The sequence below is a fragment of the Lepisosteus platostomus genome, chromosome 12 (assembly GCF_059453375.1).
Source record: "Lepisosteus platostomus isolate fLepPlt1 chromosome 12, fLepPlt1.hap1, whole genome shotgun sequence".
Classification (NCBI taxonomy): domain Eukaryota; kingdom Metazoa; phylum Chordata; class Actinopteri; order Semionotiformes; family Lepisosteidae; genus Lepisosteus; species Lepisosteus platostomus.
Window position 1 is genome coordinate 38,785,768 of NC_142622.1, and position 23,096 is coordinate 38,808,863.

The 23,096-nt window shown below is 33.4% G+C and overlaps 1 protein-coding gene across 5 annotated transcripts in view; it reads right to left on the reverse strand.

The window, feature by feature from the left end:
• Positions 1-23,096, reverse strand: part of csmd3b (CUB and Sushi multiple domains 3b) — a 561,056-nt gene that overhangs the window by 123,809 nt on the left and 414,151 nt on the right. For all 5 annotated transcript variants that reach the window (XM_088601884.1, XM_088601883.1, XM_088601882.1 and 2 more), the window contains exons 24-31: positions 21,768-21,959; positions 17,726-17,852; positions 14,583-14,785; positions 13,975-14,166; positions 10,959-11,097; positions 8,093-8,280; positions 6,738-6,932; positions 5,788-5,904 (exon numbers count right to left, since the gene is read on the reverse strand). In XM_088601884.1, the coding sequence (XP_088458010.1) occupies positions 5,788-5,904; positions 6,738-6,932; positions 8,093-8,280; positions 10,959-11,097; positions 13,975-14,166; positions 14,583-14,785; positions 17,726-17,852; positions 21,768-21,959 (1,353 nt within the window). The remainder of the gene's footprint in view (positions 1-5,787; positions 5,905-6,737; positions 6,933-8,092; positions 8,281-10,958; positions 11,098-13,974; positions 14,167-14,582; positions 14,786-17,725; positions 17,853-21,767; positions 21,960-23,096) is intronic.

Sequence of the window (23,096 nt, forward strand, 5' to 3'; positions counted from 1 at the left end):
AGACCACACCATTTATTTCTACAGTGTATGTAAATATAATGTGAGTTATAAATTAAGGTGTGGAGTTCCCAGTCACACCATGATGAGCAGGCATTGCTTTTTAAGAAAAAAGATGGCAGTGCACATAATTACTACCTGTAATCCCAGAAAGAGAGTAAGGTTATTAATTATGCTTCAAATTTAGTTTGATTGACATTCACATTTATTATAAACTTGTTAATGATTATATTTATGAATATAATGTCCTTTGCTGTCTTCTTACACTGAACTTAACTATTTTTTCCTTGTTATATATGGTTTACACACACCAATTGCCGATTTATCTGGGAGGATAGTTGCCAATATTAGTGTACCGTACAAATGTTGATTATTGCTGGATTTGAATATTTAGAGAGATAACACATTAACCAAAGGGAAATTTGATTAGGACAATACAATTAATGGTAAACATAGTTCTTCTAATGATTTGTATAAAAATACATAAAAAAATCTCAGGATACAGTACATTTCACATTTTCTAAACAATAAGAATAGAATTGTTGTCAAGGTTATTTTCTCAATGATTATGATAATGTGACCTAGTGTGGTAAAAATAATAGAATGTAAGAATTTACCCAAAACAGGATTTGAATAAAGACTATGTTATGTCAGAAGAAATTTATAACTGCAGCTATTAGCTGGAAACTTTCCCAGCTGTCATATTCTATTGACTATGCATAAAAAATATACTTGTTTACAGCGATCATTCAAATAGTTCTGTTTTCTCTTTTTTCAGGGTAATTTGATATTATGCATGTATGAAAGGGCTTCTATTAAAGGGTCTGTAAACCTCCACTAGAGACCTACTGTATATGACATACTGTAGCTAAGTTCCCTGGTAATTTAACTACATTACAACATTCCACATTGCAGCAAATTTATTTTTAGGTTGTTATCTTAATTTGTTGTGTTACCAAGCAAATCTGGCCTGATGGCATTTAAGAAGTGTCTATGTTTTCATGTTGAAACCACAATCTTTTTGATAGATGCTGTAGAATCACTCAAAGCAACATTTAATGCTACTGTATTAGTCAACAAAAATAAATATGTTTCTTTTAACTAGAAAAATGTAACAGGAATGTATCTGGATTGCTCGTAATACTATGTTACATAAATTGTTCCTTACTGATCTTTGGTCATTCAATATTTATAATAAATTAATTAGATAACTAATAACATAACATATAAAACAGCATATAACATGTCACTTTCCAATTTTGAAAAAATGTGCAATATACACATAGATTACAGATATTTTTTCTGTAATATAAATACGCATATATGTTTTGAGTGTGTAGACAGCTTCATATTTTAAATGTTTGTTGTTTAGTATTTCTAACCATTCTATGCAAGCATTTTATGGTGCAATTAATAATTGAGAGTCTATAAAAACACACACAGTTCTGAATGCCTACATCTAATTAAAATATGAGTTAGCAGATTGTAGCTGTAATTTAGCAACTGAATGTTTTATTTCAGTCCTCTTTTAGTTGTAATATTTAACAGTTAGAGATCATTAAACTTTTCTGAAATACAATTGAGTGAATGCCAGTGAGGATGAGACTTCCATGTGTTCACAAATTGTGCCTGAGGCTTGCAATGGGCTTGTGTGAATAATTTATCTTCTAGACTAAACCTGTCATTGTTTGAAATATTGCTGCTATCATTCTTCATGACAGAATAATGAAACATTAAAAAAGGCTACAGTGCTGTGCATTTTTAACCGTATTCAAGTTGCAAGAAATAAATTTATAAATACAATATGTGTGTGAATGTTCAACTACAATGTGATGTTGATCCAAGGCTGGATGAGTTCCACTAGGCAGTCCTGGAGAGCACACTAGTTTCAGTAGCCCATCTTTACATACTCTAGGCATTGTGGGCAACAGGGAATGTGATGATGTTGTGGTGTAAATCATCACAAAGTTTTTCTTTAGATGATATGATAATGGACCAGCCTGATGATTAAACTGGGAATCTGGAGTTTTTTTGAAGATATGATCAAATGTTATTGGCTTACCAACATGATGAAGTTGTGGATTGAGAGTACATAAATTATCTGCAGTGTCAGAAAATTCCAGTGGTTCCCTGTCTAGTTCTGTTGTCCATTATGGCTATGATTAAGCCCCTTTGTGATGACTTTGACAGGTGAATGCAAAACTATTAACCACCACATGGATACTAGCAGCTGGAAACTCTTCCCATCCAGAAATAGAACAGGATGCCCTGATATTCATTCACATACTTAAGCTACCTCTGAGGCAGCACTGTGCTTCATGTATTACCAGTAGCACATTGCACTTACAGTCCTGGATACTACCCTCAGTTCTTTTGAGACCATCCTTAGTAAGCAAGAATCAATGCAATTAACATCTGTTGTGTCATTCATAGTCCAAATGTCAATTAATCATAAGCACAGTTGTACAGGATATATAAGCATATATACCACACTCACAAATATGTGGTAGGTTATTAAATGTATCTGAAATATACTGGCAATTGCATGTATGTTGGTGTTTATATAAATTGAAGCCAGTATGAGTCTACCAGAGTCTGCAGTATAATTAGACCAGAATTTAACTTTGTTTCTGTAGAGTACATGCAAGGTTATCTCTAGCAATAAAATACCTATCTGTAGAGACGGGTGAACTGTAGCTGGCCAGTGGAGAAAATTATTTTGCTTAAAGGTAAACAGCAGTGTTCAGAAGAGGGACTAACCTTTCAGTTACACTTCCAGAACCCTAACTACTACTCTTTTCACAACGTTTCGGCTGTGGAGTTTTCTTCAGGTGTGAGCTAGTGAGCTAGTGCGGGTGTGAGCTCACACCCAAAGAAGGCTCTACAGCCGAAACGTGTTTCCTTTCTTCTCTTTTCAGCATGGAATAAACCTATTATTTGTTTTCTTTGCAGCCTACGCATGCTGATGCAGCTACACACCTGAACTTCACATACACTAGTCTTTCTCTAAAGCTTTACTAAATTATGTGATGAAATGGTTTCGATCAAATGAATAACAATAATGAATTACTAAAATTTAAAAATGGCATGAAGACGAGAGGTCCAAATTTTATTGAGCCTGTATAATGCTGTTGTACATGGAAAACTAAACAAAGGTTGATCAATGAAGTGACTACTGTTTGTCAGCCCCTTTGAATTTGGACTAATTACACTTAATTTCCTAACACACAACACAAGAGAAATTACTAGACATATTCAGGTTTACCTTTTTTTTCTTTTACTATTACATATAATCATACATATATGATTGTACTAGAAGATGTAAATACATTATGTAAAATATACTAGCAATTCTAGTACAGATTTACTTGGCATTTATCATAGGCACGAGGCAAGTTATACCCTGATTGTGATGCTAGTCCATCACAGGGCATTTAACCTACCAGTAAAGTTTTGGACTGTGGGAGGAAACCAGAGCACATGGTAGAAACTCACATGAATAAGGGGAGAACCTACAAAGACAGCAATGCTAACAACTACATCACCATGCTGCCCAACTGTAAAAATAATTAAAAATAACATTAACAATATGTCCAGGAGATTAGTATCCCTGTTGGGATTCTGTATCTTTTGTGACTTTTGGTAAGCCAAATGTGCAAGATAAGCTTTTATGTTTAAAGTTAAATGCATATGTCATTTTAAATGTCAGTGTAAGCAGTTCATCTGTCTTGGAAGCCCTGAATTAATGACATTTTATTTCAGGTACAAGAATCTTCCCACATTTTCTCTGCAGGCATCCAGCTTAAGGCGTTTCAGTGATGGAGGCAAAATAAAGACCTTAAAATACATGCACGCCATGAAATACATTCACTATTGATGGCCTGAACGTGACTCTGCTGCATCATACAAAAGAACACAAGATGTAAAACTTTACCCAGATGATGGTCAGTGATAAGATGGCTGGATAAAATAAAATTACAACATAAAATGCTTTTTAAAGCTGTACAGGATGTGGCAATAAAGGGCTTAAATTAATGTTCAATTGAAAAGATTTTGGTATCTTCTGATCCCTGCATTGGATATAGCTGTGCTCCATAAGATATATCTGAAGGTTATAATATATCAATTAGGCTTTTGGAAGGTTTCTAGCTCTCTGCAAACTAAAACATAATCCCCCTACCTCCAAAGCATGAATTGATACAAATCGTTTTTCCTCCAAACAATTGCCCAAATTCCTAGTTACCCTTCAGAATGCTTCCTAACACATGTGCCTCGACAAAAAGGAACAGAAATTTTCAATGATTCTTATGTGATATGTGGGAAATTAATAAACATTGTTATGTCTACATATTTTCTTGTCTTTCATTAATGAATCAGGTTAAATCATCTGTATTTTTTTAGTCTTTTCTTATTAAATACCTAATATATTCTAATACAAAAATACATTTGCATGTTATGCATTATTATAATAATATTTTGTTATTAATAAACATTTAACAATCATGTTTCAGAATGCATGGCTTTGTTTTTACATGTTTTTGTCCTACTTGTTTTTGTTGGGTTACACCTGCAGATATCACATTAAAAAACTACTTACTGATTCCTTCTACTGACTACTCCTCCAACGTCTACTGACTACTTTCTTCACTTTTAATGAACTCCCACTTTATTATGGGATCATTTTAAAGTATATCTGAAGTAATCAATTCTATGAAAAGGATCTTCAAAACAAACAGATAAACCTTTGATTTTATGTGTTGGCAGCAAGCAGACAATCCTTTAAGAAACAGAGCTAAATTCAGGTAAAGAAGCATTGTGAGGGCTTCACTGGTATGATTATTCTGTGCTTTTAATTTTTTCTTTATACACTTTTTACACAATTGCAGGGACATCTTGTCTTTTTGGCCATTGAGCTGATAATACAGCACCGTCTGTGCTTAACCAATGTTATTGTACTTGTAATCAACTGACTTCACTGTGAGGGAATTATTCTTAATTCCTTGTCTGATAAGTTTTTTATATTTTAAACACTTGTATCTTGTAACTTTCCACTCCAACGGTTATGAAAGTATGTAGTTCTGCTTTTGACTATATATGCTGAATTGTCAACATATGTTATGTTGCAAGGCATAATTGCTATATGTTCCTGGCAGAGTTACAAAAACAATGAAGAACTTGCTTGACTGCTCTTCACGTCCACAGCCAAAGTCTAATCCCTCTTATGGACAAGTTTGGCAGACTTTACTGTATAAAAAGAGCACTCTTTGTAATACTTCTTTGAGTCTGGCCTGCAAGAGCTAGGCTACCATATGCATATGTAATAAAGAAGACTTCTACTACACAGACACCCGAAGTTCTGTCATTTGTTTGACACAACAACTGATAAGAAGTACAAAAACAAACCAAAGCTGATATATTTTTGGTCAAACAGCAGCAAAAGTAAGAGATAAGCTTAAGAATTTCTATGATATGGTGTTTGCTTGTGTCTATCGGTTAGAAATGGCAACCCGACTTTTATTTACTTTATCCTACTTCTGATTTCACAAACAACCAGGTTAAAGAAATAGCATTCAGAGACCAATGATATCACTTACCTTTCAATCTAGAATGCTTAAAAAAGCAACAAAGCAATAATATCACCAATATTCTAATCATACTAATCATACCTGAAATAGAACACAAGTAATATGGAATATTGACCACATTTATTGCAAATTAATTGCGATAGCAGTAAAAAGGAAAAAAGAAAATCACTTAAACCCTTTTTACATTTGAAACATGGATCCTTACCAAATTCTCTTGGAACTGAAATGGCATACACACAACTGTGACCAATGGTGTAATTTCTTGGGTAGTTAGGTGATAATACTGTGCCCTCTGAACCTGTTGAACGACTCCCACAGGGGGCTACAAAAGCAAGGAAAAAAAAAGAAAATTACTTCAGAAAACATTATATCTTAAACTTAAATTTGTATAAATGAGCATTGAAAATATCAGTACTTTTAATTAAAATTATACTAGGAGACACAATATGCATAACAAAGAATCCAAACTCTTGCACACTGCTGTTAACAAACTTAAGTTGTAATTCAAAGGAAAAGTTACCACAATTTTAGCCAACAGTCAAAGCTACTGAACTGTAAGCTACCTGATTTTAAAGTTAAGAGAGTTACAGAGGGCATAGTGTTGACTTTGTCTTTTTTCTTTCAATGTCCCAATTGCAAAAAATCAAATACAATTTTCAAGTCAGCCCTTTAGATATAGAATATGATATGAATAATCTTAAATTTTGGGATGTATGAAAGATATGCATCAGTGTTTACTGTGAATAACTTAAAAAGATTACACTTGAATTTCATTTTTGTCCTTATATTTAACATTAAGCAAACCCCAGTGAATGATGCAAAAAGGTGGTATTGTATACAAACCCCTTTCTCAGTGATCCGAATCATCAGCCACACTGAATGTGAAATTTCAAGGAAACCTCATTTGTCAAAAGGAAATTGACACCCAATCCCTGAGCATTGTATGGAATTGTACCACGGAAGACATTTTGCTGAAGGTATTGCAAGGTAGAGCACTGTATAGTAGCTGTGATATGAATGCACCAGTCATGTGATGAGACATACTGTACATACATTTACAGCACTTGGAAGGATACATATACATAGTAGCCTTTCTCAGAGGAACAGCAGAATAATAATTTTTTTAAAAACTGATAGACAAACTTGGAATTTTACCTTGGCATTCTGGCAGAGCTCTATTCCAACCAGGTCTGCCATCATCCCCCATGATGCATGTTAAGGTTGAATATCCTTGCAGTATATATCCTGGTTCACAGTAGTATGTAACTGTAGATCCCAGCTTGTAATCACTTCCAAGTTTTGTACCATTCATTACACTACCAGGATCAAAGCATGACTCCCGTAGCTTAGCTTAATAAAATAAGAGAATGTAATCTTTAAATGGAGTGTTAAATCCATGGTTTACAAAGTAGTTAGAAAACAATCACGGTGATTCATTTGCGTGATTAAAATGTTGCTTCTAATCAAATACAAGACAACACAAATACCATACAATACCGTACATATTTCCAGGAAATCTTTACATAGAGAAGTAAAATTATTGATATGTGCTTTACACTGTAGTTTTAAACAATTGTATTTGACAATTTATTTTAATTTACATTCACATTATTATTGTATTAAAATGTTTTCAGAAAAAAATGAATGCACATGAATTTGGCCTAAAACACCACAACACTCCAGGATATTTTCATTTTCTTCGTATAAATGGGTTTTGTTCCAACTGGGTTCTTAATATTTTCTTTTTTCACTGCTTTCTTGTTTAAAGTTTTTTTTTCACTCAGTCCTTGGTTTAAATAATACACTATTTACAATGTATTAATAATCATACCGTAGCTTTATGCAGTCATGCCTCAACTTGCTAATTAAAAATGTATTCTGACTAAACAAACTTAATAGGTAATCCAGTGATAATGAGAAGACACAAGTGGGAATGAAACTAACAGGCTTCCACGGTGAGTTTTTTCTTTCTGCAATTGGTTAAATTTTGGTGAAATACTAACACATCTTAATAAAGTGAGTCATCAAACTCACTAGTCATTACAAGTTTGACATCATTTACAAATACAATTCGGATTTAATAATTAAAAGTAAATTTAAAAATTAAAAAGACTCAACAAGAAAATCAAAATTAATTAGCATTTGATTAAAACTTATGATTAAGGGTTCAGTTAGAATAACCAACAAATTCAGGGATTCCCCAGGAAAGGAATTAAGAATCCCTGGTCTAAATGATGAATGTGAAGAATCAGTTTTAACACTTAATCCCAAATCTCACTTTTGCTACTGCATTTTACAGTAAGTATTGTCTGCCTTTCTAGCCAGTCATCAAAATCAGAAGAAACCTGTTTTACTAAATTTACTGGTACTCCTTACTGGTAAATACAGAAATATGTATTTTAAAAACACTTTCTTAAAAAAGAGAAAGCACTAAAATGCTGTTATTCAAGCTTCTAAGAAATCTAAAAACACCTGCAAAAAGATTATACCCAAAGCATAACTTTTCCTACCTTTATATTCCAGATGAAAACCAGTATAGCTTACAGAACCATCACTTCGAAATGCTAAATGCACTGTGTTTGAACTGCTTTCAATTCTTTCAGGCAGCTTGCTGTCTTGAAAGCTACCAATTAGATGACTGTTGCTGTCTGGTCCATCATAGATATACAGGAAATCATAGTTGGGCTCAATGCTGAAACTGGAATAAAAACACAGATTCTTCTGAAGAAGGTAGAAAACTTTATACATTCTATACTGTTCATTTGTATAGTAATATTTATATGTAACCTACATCACTGTAAAACAACTACTGTATATTATTTCATACTCTCTAACTATCACATCACAAACCAAAATACAAAACCCTTTTTAATTATCTTTATCATATATACAAAATTCAACGATCAATTAAAATCATGCTAACATTTTAAAATGTAGTGTAGTATCACAAGTTCAAAATTAATACAATATTGGGATATGCAATGTGTTTTTAAATAGTACTAGAAACATAAATTGAATCCTCCTGTGATTTAAAATCTGGAGCAACAAAGCATACTGCAGCAACAAAGAACAAGAGCAAATTACATTTGAAATGTTATTCTCAAAAGCCTTCAACACTTTATGAGCCCAGCCACATAATATAATTATTCACTTTATAGTATGCATTCTGGTAAAGCAATGTCAAACCTATTGTACAGTAAAACAGCTATATGGAAACAAATTTTACTATTTTTAGAGCAAAAAGAGAATTCTGTGAATCACTGTCGTATTTTGCACTGTAAAGACTTTATTCTTTTTTTATCAAATTCCAATCAGAAACGGAAGGGAGATAAATGGTAAGAACTTGAATCGTATGTATTCAAGGAACAGTGTATTTAGATTAACATATACAACTTTTACATTTAATAATAGCATATTATTAGCATAATTCTGTATCCATTGAATAAGTACCATTCTTCTATGATGGAATTTTATTTCTTATTATGAAAGAGTTCTTTCACCTAATTCTGGCAAACTTAAATCAAAGTGGTATCTACTGCTAATGGCAAACTAAAGATAAAAGAAAACCAAACATGGAAATACTCTATATTGCAAAAAAATGTAATTAATTTTTGATAAGTATATGTGTGGGATATTTTTAGACTTATCCCAGAGAGCTGAAACTCAGCAAAAACATAGCTTTATGATAAGTGAATCAGTTCTAAACATATTGTACACAATTCTAATTTGCATTTCTCAAAAACCTCAGTTTTGCAAATCTTTTGCCCTTCAGATAAATAAAACATATTATCTAAATTTATTTTCTTGAGGTAGACATTTTATATAATGGAATAATGTTAGAAAATAAGCTGTGTAATAGAAATCACTGGAATGGAACCATTCTTTCATTAGGTTACTGTTTGAAAGATTATTTTATTGACAATGCTCAATTTTTTATCTTTCGAGAAGGAGTCAGATTTGCATAGGAATGCAGTATCCATTTATCAAATACTCAAGCAAATATATTTCTACCATTTCTCACTAACTAAACTGATACAGGAAATTAAGAGTATAGCTTATTCACTTCCATCAGTATATTGGTTACAGATTTCAAAGTTGCTCAGATCAGTAAAGCTTCCACTTGTAGCATAGTAAGGACTCTACAGTATTGTTCTAATATAAATGCTTTGAATATTGGCTATTAGTGCTATGAATCTTGGCTATGGTATTGGCCAGCTATAGTATAGTATTTTCTAATTAGCAACACCAACCTGACTAAATAAAGGGTTGCTTGGTTGGAAATTCAGTGCAGTATTGTTGACCTGGTGTGGAAAAGCAAGACGTTTTGCAGTAAAATCAGTGAGAGTTGTGTTAATCATCCAGTCTAAGTATTCTGAATGGGCTACCGGATTGATAAATGTAAAGAATGCAAATAGTAAAAGTGACATGCACCTACAATTTTCACCTCTCCTGAACTGGGTTGAGAGATATAATGGTGAGCCGAAATGACTAACTCTGGTTTGATTTCTCCAAAACTGGGACATATAAAAAGAAATAAATATATTTTTTCAACTAATAGGTGATTCCAAGTTAACTAAACTGATATTATATAGATGAACAAGGGAAGTTAAGTCCAAAATCAGATTTCAGCCCATGACTGACAACATTATATTTTACAATACCAGTTACAGAACTACAAAAAAATATTTTCCAAAAAAGCTACACCACCCCAAAACTTGAACTTGCTACCACAGTGGAATTAACGCAGCAGAGGGGCATGAAAATCTATATGAAAAAACCTTCACTCTAATGATATTGGTGTTTACTGTAATCATTATTGTTAGAATGCTATTAAAAAGGACCAGTATTTTCACCGAGACCATGGAACGATATCATACAGGCAACAGGAAATACAATCTGCAAAAATGTGCTTATCTTAACCTCTAGGTTACCACAGCACAGAAACACGTTTTTATAGTCCTTCATAGTTTTATAAAATTTTCATGAAAAATGGGTACAATTAACAAAACTGCTTCACTGTGAAACTCATTTATCAGGTTTCTTTATATCTTAATTAGTAACATCATTCAACATAAAATCCATCAGTTACACCTTAAAGGGGAGCTTAAAAAAGATACCACTTTGGTTCATTACTAATAACATGTTTGAAGAGTTTCAACAGGGCTAATTATCTTTCTTAAACATGAATTGCATTTTAATATATTACTGATAACAGCAAAGCACTGCATAATTACTTCATATACTTTAAATGATTAAGTCAAGATGTCTGTAATCCAAATTAATGTGGTGCTGGAAAACATAACGCTTTCTAATAATAAATGGGACTCGATTAGTGGGAAAAGACCTGAAACCCAAGTACTTATGCAGACTCCTTACCTGATAAATGCAAGAGATATAACATAGTCTGAATTTACAACAATTAACCAGTCACAGTCTTTGCTATGTGGGTAAGGATGTGGGTAGTTTGGTGACAGAATGAATCCTGAGGATCCTGTTAAATTACCCCCACATGGAGCTGAAAAGACAAGTATATATGCATATAATTAATTATAGATGTTAAAAAAACATATTTCATCACATGACATCATACATTTTATAAATATACTGAGACTCGAGGGCTTTCTTTGTATTTTATGAAAATCACTACAGAAAGTCATGCAATGCGTGTTTCTGTAAGAGGAGTGTGCCTGCATTTGAAAATGGGGAGAATAACCTATTTTAAAAACATAAATTATGCCAACTTGTAAGAGAAAACACTAGTGTATTTACAGATAATATTTCTAAAGAAACTGTCAATGCCAATGCATCAAAACAAGTATGTGGCTTTTAGTTAGTTGTTTTCTGAAGAGGCATCTCACTGATCAAAAAATACATTAGGTTGTGAGACAAGCTTTATTCAGCAAATTAATAAGCATGGCTGTGCTCCAGTTCAGAAAATCAAGAAGTACATGAAGTCAACAGGGTATGAATGGCAGTAATTTACAAAATACAGTAAATTGGGCTGGATAGATATATTATGTAATCATTTTAAAAACACAGGTGTATTACCTCAAACTTTTTTAAATGTACCTTACTATCTGAAAAGATAATCATCCCATTTTGGAAATATATCATTGAAAATGATTCAATTCGACATACATTCAACTGTTACAGCCATACAACAGAATAAAATCTTTCTAGTCAGTATTATGAATAGAAAATCAAAACAAAATTGATTATGTAGCAGATTTTGTTGTTTTGCATAACAGTCCTGAACTAGAAAAAAAACAAATGTGAAGGCTATTTCAATAAGACAGAAAAAACATGTAGTAGTGGTTAGGAATCCAGTGACAAAGTGCTACAGCACTGCTGAGCAGTAAACTTGTAATGGAATAGCATACACTGTGAAGAGAGTTATATTCTCTATCCAATTAACATTATAGAAAGTCTGGTATAGTTCTCAGCTCATTGCTCCCTATCATGAGGGTCATGAAAAGGTTTAACTGTATTAGACAAAGGAGAGCATTGTGCCTTGTTTTAGAGAGACATGGAAAGTAAAAAAAAAAAAACAACTCTATCACTATTTTTCATTTAATCCTGAATATCAAGTTACAGAGGTGGCACAGTGGATGGGAAATTAGTATTGCTGCCTCACAACTCTTGGGTCCTGCTTTGCATTCCACACTTTCTGCATGAAATTGGTACTGTATGTTCCTCCTGCAGTTCATCTGGTTCTCCATCACTTATGTCTTAGTTAGCTGACCTCTCTTATTGTGTGACTGTTAAGTGTGATACAGGCATCCCATCTGTATCCTGCCTGTTGAAAACTGTCTGCTGGATTAGGTTCCAGCTCACCACAAACCTGTACAGAACTAAGTGTTTAACTAAAATGGATGGATGTTATATGTTTGATTAAATTTTCAAATCTGTTTAATATTAAAATAAATACTTTGCTAGATCATCGGGTGGATCTGTAGGCGTGTGACCTAGAACATATATTTTTCCTCAATAAAGGCATAAAAAAGAAATAATTTTAAGAACACAGATTTCATAGGTAAGATTTCCAAAAAATGTATTAGGGCATAATCTAACTCATTGTGAAAAAAACAATATGCCTTATTTGACTCTTCAAGTAGATGTTTCTGAAAGTACATTAAAATAGGAAGTAACAGAGACTTCACCATTAATCTGGTCAATTAGTAAAATTACCATACCATCTGTATTTATGCTTTAATGATTTCCCAATCAGATGAAGCCATAATAAGAGTATATTTAACTTCTCTAGATATCAACACTTATTTTATAAATTATAGGGACATCTGGAAATCAACACTACAGCTGTTCCAATGCTCAAACCAGTAAAAGGCCAGTTTCTTTTGGAATGGACAATAAACATTTGCAAATTGTTTACATATGTCCTTTCTTTCTGAATATTTTTTAAATATTATTTACAATTTACCCTCATTTCAACCATTAGTAAAGAACCTATTAGTAACTAGTAATAATCTAGTAATCTAATTTATTGTTGATGGTCAGCAGAAGGAAAATAAAATCCACTGATACTTTGTACTCATTTTTTCATGCTATTGCTTTCTTTTAGCACAAGCTTCTATTATTGTAGTTAAAAATCTTGTTAGGCCAACAAATTTAAATGAAAAAGAGAATAACATTTTAACCATGATAGTGTACAATACACTTAATAAAATCATTGATGGGCTTTACCCATGCCTGGTCTTTCACAAATGCCCAAGTCTGACACCAGGCTGGTAATTTTATCCACAATTTTATTGTTTATGACTCATCTAGATGGTACAAGCAGTCATTTTTAATACACTGTAGATGCAGTTCAATATTCAACACTTCCTTTTTCATGTGTATGAAAACACATTGCGGCTCTTTGACACACGTGAGATGGTAGCTTTCATGCATTAAATGTCTGTCTTACTTCATAACACCTTTATTCAAAGCTGCAGTTCATGCTTGATCTGAGGCACAAATTCATATTTCATATTTATAATTCAATAAAAAATGGAAAAGAAATTAGAAAAAAATGAAAGAAACAGCAAATCACTTTCTCACAGTAACAGGTTTTAAACAGTTAATATTAACTGACGACTATGATGAATACTGCTTTATTAAAAGCTTTGAGACCTTTTTATGAAAATTAAGAAATTCCATTTTATACTAAAGTAATCAGTAACCACCTCAGCAGATTAATTTAGCTCTCATAGGGAGGCTAAGTGTGGCAAAGCTTTATACACATACGGAAAGGTTATTCACTAGATTTGGTCCTAGATATATTTGTTTCTAAGTCAGCTGTCAGAAGATTTTAGTGGCATTGTTCAGAAACTGTGTTTCTTAAAGTAATTTTCACCTTCACAGAAATAAGAAAATAATCCTTTTAAATACTTACCTATGCAAACAGGAGGACTGGGCTGCCAGTAGTATCTATTTTCCACCTGAATGCAGGTAATTTTCATTTCACCCTGAAGCTCATAGCCAGGGTCACACTGGAATGTGACAGTATCACCGGGCTCTCTCCCATCCCCATTGCGGCTGCCATTCATAGGGATGCCAGGGTCACGACAGGCTGTGGCAACAGAGCCTATTGCAAGAGAAGAGCATAAATAATGCATGTTTCCTTTGCTGAGCAACATTTACTTCTTGAAAAGTCACAAGATCAATGAGACTTTGGGTGCATCACAGGAAAGAGATGACAGGATACCTAAAAATGCTATATATTAGCACACCCATGCAATATTCGGTTACCTATTTTTCTAAAGGTATTTTTGCTTGTAAAGATATTTCATCTTTCATATGATATAACAGTTTAACATTTTTAACAAAGAGTTTATTTTTAAATATCAGACACATCATATGTTGAGTATGATACTTGAACAATACATAACCTGCAGTGCTGCAGTGTTAAATAGTACGCATGCTATAATCTGTGTACTAGGTTTTTGTATTTCATATTAACCCCACTTAGTGTGTATTTTGTTTAATTTTCTAATGACTTACTTGAGAACTCAATAGCAAAACCAGATTTGCTGATGTAGAAGTCTGTTTCAAACTGGATTGTCACAACATTCAGAGTGCTGTGAATGCCCTCAGGGAGCAAGGAGCCACTGACTTCCTTCAGAGACATTTCATTCTCAGGAGGACCATCCCAGACTTTCAAGATGTCATGCGATGCCTCAGTATCAAAAGCAAGAAACTGCAAACTGTAGGGAATTAACTCAGTTAAAAACAACCTTTCACGAATATTGGAGCATCATTCTTATCAAGTAAAGTCTTTGTCCTAATTGCACATTAGGGGCAGTTTTCGGCCAAAAAAAATCTATTAATAACATAAACATAATGCTCAGATTTGTCATGTTTCATCAAAATGGATTTGTTCCATTATATTATATGCTAATGGACTCCCGAACATTTTACTTTCCTTCATTTTCAGGAAGTCGTTTTAAAACTTTTTTCACACACTGTACACATCTACAGAAAATAAACACATCATTTTCAAAACTTCTTCTATGTTTTTTTTTTCTTGTTGTTATCGGTATGAATAGCAGAAAACAACATTTGTAGTGGACAGAGCAGTGACATTATTATTGCCATTAATTAAATAAAACCTAAAGGTAAAATCAGAAGTGCACATTGTTAATTTACTATAATACTAGGGAGAAAAACCCATGTGACTAATAACAATAAAAGGAAGAACTATATTTTGAATTAACTATCGCCAACCGTACATAATATTAATTTTATTGACCGCATCTGTTGATGCTATAAACCATGAGAGAGGAAAACTCAAGTGGCTTATTTATGTCATAGGAGTTTAGGGAAACAAATTATACAGTAGCTTTATTGTAAACAGGTGTTCATATGCTTTAATCACCAATACATGTTAAATTTCATTTTAAAACTGATTTCATTCGAACAAAGCTCTAAGTCACTGGAGTGAATATATTCACTGTACATTGAAGAGTTATAAAACTTTGAAAACATATAAAGAGTTTCTCACTGTCAAAAGTACAGCACTCATCAGTAAATACATTGTTGTACAGTGGAAAACAAGAGCACATTTTGGGTAGCCTACTATCAGTAGGTAAATAATAGTTTCATTAAAAAAACATTAAAAGTACAAAATACATACTCCTCATAAGCTATTATAAATTAACTTTTAGATAACTTTTAAGCATTACAAAATTTCAAATAAATTAAAATACATATACACATGCACATGTCTGTCAATAAGAATCCTTTTAATCTGCTTCAAGAGATTCTGTGGTATTAATGTTATATTAACATTAACATAGAGTTAAGAATTATTCTACTCAGAATATAAATTAATATGTAGTAATGGAGTTTCTGTGTCACCAGAATGGCCACACCTGCACCATTTTTGCTCAAGGCTCAAACTCCCTCAATTCAAAAATGATTTAGGTATTTACAGTAACTGCACATTTTCTTGCAAGATCTATGGCACACACCGATTCAGACATAAATTGTGCAAAAGCTACGTGTCCCTACTTGACATAGTGACAACATCAAAGCTGATCAAATATTTATGCAAATTGCAAACTTCTACTTCTCAAAAACTATTAGGTCAATTAATTTCAAACTTTATCTTAGAGGCTTTGTGATTAAAATACAGTGATGTTCCCTTTCAAACCATTATGGCTTTTGGTTGATTCCAGCAGCGTATCCTGAATTTCCAAATTGCTTGTGGATTAATACCGTATAACTCATCAACTACAGTGAAATAATTTCTTATAGGCGTAACTGCACTTTGATTCTTATTCTTTTTTAATAATGCTGATATAATTGTACATACATAGTTAAAGTAGGTAGCTGCGTCAGCATGTGTAGGCTCCAAGGGAACAAGTAAAGGTTTATTCCATGCTGAAAAGAGAAGAAAGGAAACACAACATTTTGGCTGTGGAGCCTTCTTCGGGTGTGAAGAAGCCTTTTTCGGTGTCTCACCCAAAAAAGACTCCACAGCCAAAATGTTTTGTTTCCTTTCTTCTCTTTTCAGCATGGAATAAACCTTTAACCTTTAAGTGTAGATAAGACGGTACTACCACAGCTATAAACCGTAAACTGTATATGGAAGTTTATTTTTGTAAGTGGTCCATTGGTATCCATGGACTTAAAGGGATGCATGGTTCTCACTAAGCCATATCACCCTGCAACTCACAACTGGCAACCCACTGAAGCTAAGCAGGTGTGAGCCTGGTCAGTACCTGGATGGGAGACCTCCTGGGAAAAACTAAGGTTGCTGCTGGAAGAGGTGTTAGTGGGGCCAGCAGGGGGTGCTCACCCTGTGGCTCATGTGGGTCCTAATGCCCCAGTGTAGTGACGGGGACACTATACTGTAAACAGGCGCCGTCCTTCGGATGAGACGTAAAACTGAGGTCCTGACTCTCTGTGGTCATTAAAAATCCCAGGGTGTTTCTCGAAAAGATTAGGGGTGTACCCCGGCGTCCTGGCCAAATTTCACATCGGCCTTTATCAATCATGGCCTCCTAACAATCCCCCTCTATAAATTGGCTTAATTACTCTGCTCTCCTCCCCACTGATCGCTGATGTGTGGTGAGTGTTCTGGCGCACTATGGCTGCCGTCGCATCATCCAGGTGGATGCTGCACATTGGTGGTGGTGGAGGGGAGTCCCCATTGCCTGTAAAGCGCTTTGAGTGGAGTGTCCAGAAAAGCGCTATATAACTGTAAGCTATTTATTTAAACAACTTCAAAGTATTTAAAATATTAGGAAAACAAATGAATCAGATTATGTTTTAAGAGTCAATTCTTATACATTGTCCTTAGTAAACATCCATTATAAAAAACACTTTCTATTTCATTAAAGGATTGATTTCATGTTGACATGGATGTTTGATCAGCTTTCATGGTTTTTATTTTAATATCGATGAGCACTCTAATAAATCTTAAACATTTTTTCAATCCATAACAACCTATATTCCTTACCATGGTATTTCATGATGACCAAACTTGTTTGGAAGCTTTCAAAACTGCTAATAGCTCTAGATTGCTTTTATGATTTGTATTTTTAAGGAGGAAGGAATAAAACATACCTCACAATATTCCTTTAAGGAATAAAACATACCTCACAATACCTCACAATACCTTTGTAAGGAATAAAACATACCTCACAATATTGCCTGGGTCTACCTCAATGATCCAAGTGCATCTCAAGTTGTTGTCATAGGGAAATGGGTAGCCTGGAGACAAGATTCTTCCAGAAGATTCCCCTTTGAATCTGCCACCACATTCAGCTAAACACAAAAATACAATATAACCTGTTATATTACTATAAGGATATGCATAGGCCAAAGTCATAGAATATGCAAATGCCACTGAAATAATTTAAAATATAATAAAATAATATTGCAAAGTCATATTTTAAAGAGTGCTATATTTAGCATAGTGCAGAACTAAATCTATACATCCGTGACCCAATCTGTACAAAATCTGTACAAACTGTAGTGAGTTCACAAACCTGATATTTATGGTAGGTCTGCCATTTGGAAACAGCCTGAAACCAGACCAATGCACATCAAAGCATAAACTTCAGAGCAGTGGAAGAAGTAATGTAATGTGGTCTGATGAGCCGTCTTTTACTCTTTTTCCTAAATTTGGATGGGATTATATTTTAAGAATGCTAAAGGAAGCCTTCAATCCACACTGCCTATTCCAAACTGTTTAACATGTTACTGTATGTCATGGGCAGCCATCTCATGGAAGTCATTGGGTCTGATTATTGCAGGAATCATGGCCAAGTATTTTGAAACCATTTTAAGCAACCAGTTGTACCCTATGTTGCAAACATTGTTTCCACAAGATCTTCCAAGACAGTAACTCCTCCAAACACGCTGCTAAATGGATTCAAGAGAGGTTTCATGAACATTAGGGATAAAGTCAAACACCTAACATAGCCTATCTAATCTATCTAATCATCTAGCCATTATAGGAAGTTCTGGAATGTAGAGTGCAGCATAGATTTCAACCTACTTTATCTCTCAAAGAACTGGAAGTTTTCCTTCTTGAAGAGTGTTCTAATATCACACTAGAAACAGGTCAAAACTCATAACAGCAGTATAACAGCACTCTAAGATGGATTCTGAAGGCAAAGAGCGACCCAGCTTCTTTTCAGTTATTATACAGTATATATAATTATTCTTATATTGCTTGGTGTTTCTATTATTTTGTCCATCCCTTGTAAATGTTATCAAGATAAGCCAGTATCAAATACTGTCAGGGATGACATTTTAGCATATACTTCATACGAATATTTATATGTAATACATGTGTAAAGAACTGCGCTACCTAGCAATACAGCCAAATTTATAAATGACTTATGACATAGATCAAGTGCTGAATGAGCTGGGCAGCAGGTTATAACAGCTCAGGACTGCAATAAACCCATTCAACCTTAAAACTGCTGTTCATTATTACTCTGCTTCCTAATCATTTTCATTAAATAACTTTAAATGGCCTTCTACAAAATATATGGTTTGGACTTCAGCCAGGAGGTTGCAGCATTTATTAATAATTCTTATACTCAACATCCACATTAATTTTGTTAATTTGCATGAACTATCTAAATGACAAACAATACACAGTTCAATGAAGCTTGAATAACAAAGTTCAGATCTCATTTGATTAATACGAACATTATGATTTGTTCATATGCACAAGAAACTAGCACCCCCTCCCATTCTCCCACATCCTCTCTGCTAGTCCCTCCTAATTTAGGAGAAAAATACTTAATATTTTACGTTACTGAATGCGATAATTATATTTTTAATCTAATAATGCAGTAAATCTCAAGTGAAAACAAATAATTTTGGAAGTACAATAAGACACAGCATGAATGGTACATTTTGTTTCTTCTGTGCACCCCATACCTGTATACATATTGACTCAGAATGCATATTTCAAGTCTCATCCTCTATGTGATTAATAGGAATACATTTTGGATAAAAATAGAAAAGAGAAAAATGCTGATTTTGCATGACCTTTGAGCAATCTTATGATAAGATACTGTTCTTTAGGAGGTAATATTTTATGCCCTTGGAACTAAGCACAGGATATATACTATACACTTATACCTGCAGAATCAAATAAATCATGGTTAAATAATTTATCTGTAATAAAAAAGCAGAAGTTTACGGCTTCAAGAAAAATCAGTCAGGAAACTATTTCAGAAAGTTAATATCTGAAGACCTGCAACTCCATCTTAGTCCAGACTATGAAGTATTAATTATTAATACTGCGAATATGGTATCAAAACATTTTATTAAAATTACTTTACCTGTGAGATAATTTTTTTTAATGCAAGAATTCCAGAAATACCTTATTTAAAAAAATCTTGAATTCAAGCACATTTTGTCTGATATACTGTATAGGTAAGGTTTGATTTTCATCTTAAGAAGAACAAATGTAAGATGTCAATATAAATCTAAAGTAGCAGTAGCAATTTAGGTTCAGAGAAACACAATAAAACTGACATGAGGTAGAACAAAAAAAAAGAAAAAGAAAATGAATGCACTGCATATTCATTTTGTAGAAAAATACTCATCATTTTTTTCATAATTTGAAGTTAAATTCATTAAATGCACTATATCTGATACCTATGAAATATTCAAATCTGATAAATCTGATAAATGTTCAATATCTGATATCTGTACCCCACACACAAACATGATTCGATTTGTTGAAAATCCCTTAGAATTACGCAGCTGCTCTTCACAGCAGGAAATGATGTTATAGAAGTTACTCAATTGTCAAAATAGGAAACAAAGTTGAAGAGAAGTACGACTGGCCTAAATAAACAATAATGCTAGTGTGGAAACTGCCATTTGTTCTTCAAATTGCAGCTGAATGAACCTGTTATTTGTCAAAATATCCAATTGAAATGGAAATTGCATTGTCTAGTGCTTTCAATTAGGAAAACCAGAAACCATAAAAAAGCTTCAGAACTAACATGCGGGAAGGAAGGTCACCATTATAATAGGGGGCCAATAAAATAACACTTGGCAGAACTTTAACATAAATTACATTTTTAATTAGCTTTTTATTTATGTAGCATTGTAAAATTGCATCTGTGCCACCATTTTACGGCTGTTCCATGACAAAGAGAACAGGGTGATTTGTATAAATCACACCTTGCACAGTAAAAAAAAGATAAAGACAGAGAGAAGCAGGAAATACAAACACACTTTGAAGGAAAAAAAATGCAAAGTCAAAAAGAAAGGAAATAAAATGACAGATACTTCTTGATGTTATTAACATTGCACTGAAAATTTACCAGAGCAGAAATGCAACAGAGCTTAATTAAATACTACAGAAATATGCTCAAAATACACTTTTTAAAACTGTATTTTTTATTTATTTTTACATATTTACACAACAAATGAAGAGTTATTAGTTTTAAACACTTCCACACTAATTCTTGCATCCCTACCAAAACTATAGCATAGCTTTGTAAGAAATCTACTATTTTAAGTGAAAGCTTTCTATTGCATTGATTAGTAATGCATACCTATATAATGGCAGTTAATCTTGACGTGCATTAAATGCGTATCTGTCCTGCCCACCTGTCTTAGTGTTAATCCTTATGTTAAAACACTGCTTTAATGTCAGCAGAACTACTAAAAATGACTAAGAACTCATCTTGTTTGAAAAGCTTTCATGCAATGAAAAAATATACAACGTTCACATATTTTGCATTCATTACAAAAAAAGCACAAGATAGAATGTTTGACATATAGAGTCTGTAATATTTTAGTATTTAATTCACCAAGCCTATTAAAAAATCTTTAACTGTTTTATTCAATACAGGGTTATGGGGGAACAAGAGGTACAAGGCAGAGTACACCCTGGATGGGATACCAGTCAGTCCTAGGGGACACACAAACACATTCACACCAGGGACACATTTCTCAGAAATTCAAGTAACCTACCAGCATGTTTTTGGGCTGTGAGAGGAAATCAGAGTGCAAAGAGGGAACCGACATAATCAAGGGGAGAACATACAAACTCAATGCAGAGAGCACCCCAGAAATTGAACCTAAGACCCCAGCACCGCAAGGCAAGCTATCCTAAACACTGTACCACCGTGCCACTCATGTTGTATTGTAAGCTTTTTAATAATATATAAATAATGTGATATTGTGGCGGTCACTAACCTATACAAGAAGGAAGGGAATAATCCCATGCCCTTCTCTCTCCAGTCATGCATTTTAAGATGCTGCTTCCATGAAGTGTGTATCCTGGGTTGCACCTGTAAGTAATTGTGCTGCCAGCAAAGTGCCCCTGGTCACTGATCTTGTAACCAAACTGAGGCACTCCTGGGTCTTCACAATGTGAGAGCTCAAAACCTGTAAGATAAAGGCCAAGAATTATATCAAAATTCTGTATGCTTTTTTACAGCATGACCTGGAAGTGAAAAATCAGAGCCTTACACACTGAGGGCAGCATCTCTACTGCTCTACTTTTTTTAGAACTTATTTTATCTTTTTTTTTTTACCCGCTGCACATAGCACATTTAGATTATTAATTTTGTTTATTGTATATTTTCAAGGAAGAATCACACCCAGTACACATTGCAAAATAAGGTAGTGCTACTACCTTAGCAAGCCTGGAATTTTCACATTCATGAAGTTGGAAAAGAGAAACTCAATATTGTGCCAAATGAAAGTATATTACTAAAGAAAAAGTATTACTGGTCACCATATGTGCAGCAACCATAACTGACAAATGTATACAGCACATTACTTTTCATTAAGGATTTAAATTTAAATCCTAAGTAATGAGGAAATAATAGAGCAGAAAATGTAGATACTAGACTCAAAGTTACAGTGAAATAAGGTACAAGGTTTAGCAAAAAACAATACCTTAGTAATAAGGGGAAATATTAATTTATTCACTTGTAATTAACTTAAGCTCATGTTGTCTGATATTTCTTGGTTGTTATTGTATGTTGGTTTATCACATAATCAACTAGTAAGTCCTTTTACAAAAATGCATACTAGACAGAAGGTCTTCAAATGATGTTAACTTTTGTTTGTTATTTCATCTAAAAAGTTAACTGATATAAAAAAGGAAAATAAAGTGAAAAGATCTCAGTAATTTGTTTCTTTTCATGATCATCCAAAGCACTAATTTTATGTGTGATTACTGTATGTGCATCATTTTGCTTTGTTTCATGATTGCACTTAAATATCATGATCAGAATAAAGAAAGCTTCAGCTAAAGGGCTGGCTATAGTTACCATTAACATGTTGGCAACAATAAACAAAAATCAAATATAAACTACTTCCAAATGAATTTTGTATATTTTTTTTATTTTACAGTGCAATATTTTCCATTCACAAGAAATTGAAAACCGTAACATCCATGCCCTAGGAGATCTAAGAGAATCTAAAAGCATGCCAATCAGATAGTTTGTTTTTATTTTTATCTTACACGTTAAAGATTGGTTCATTCTCTTTTTCTTGACTAGTCTTGACTTTGTT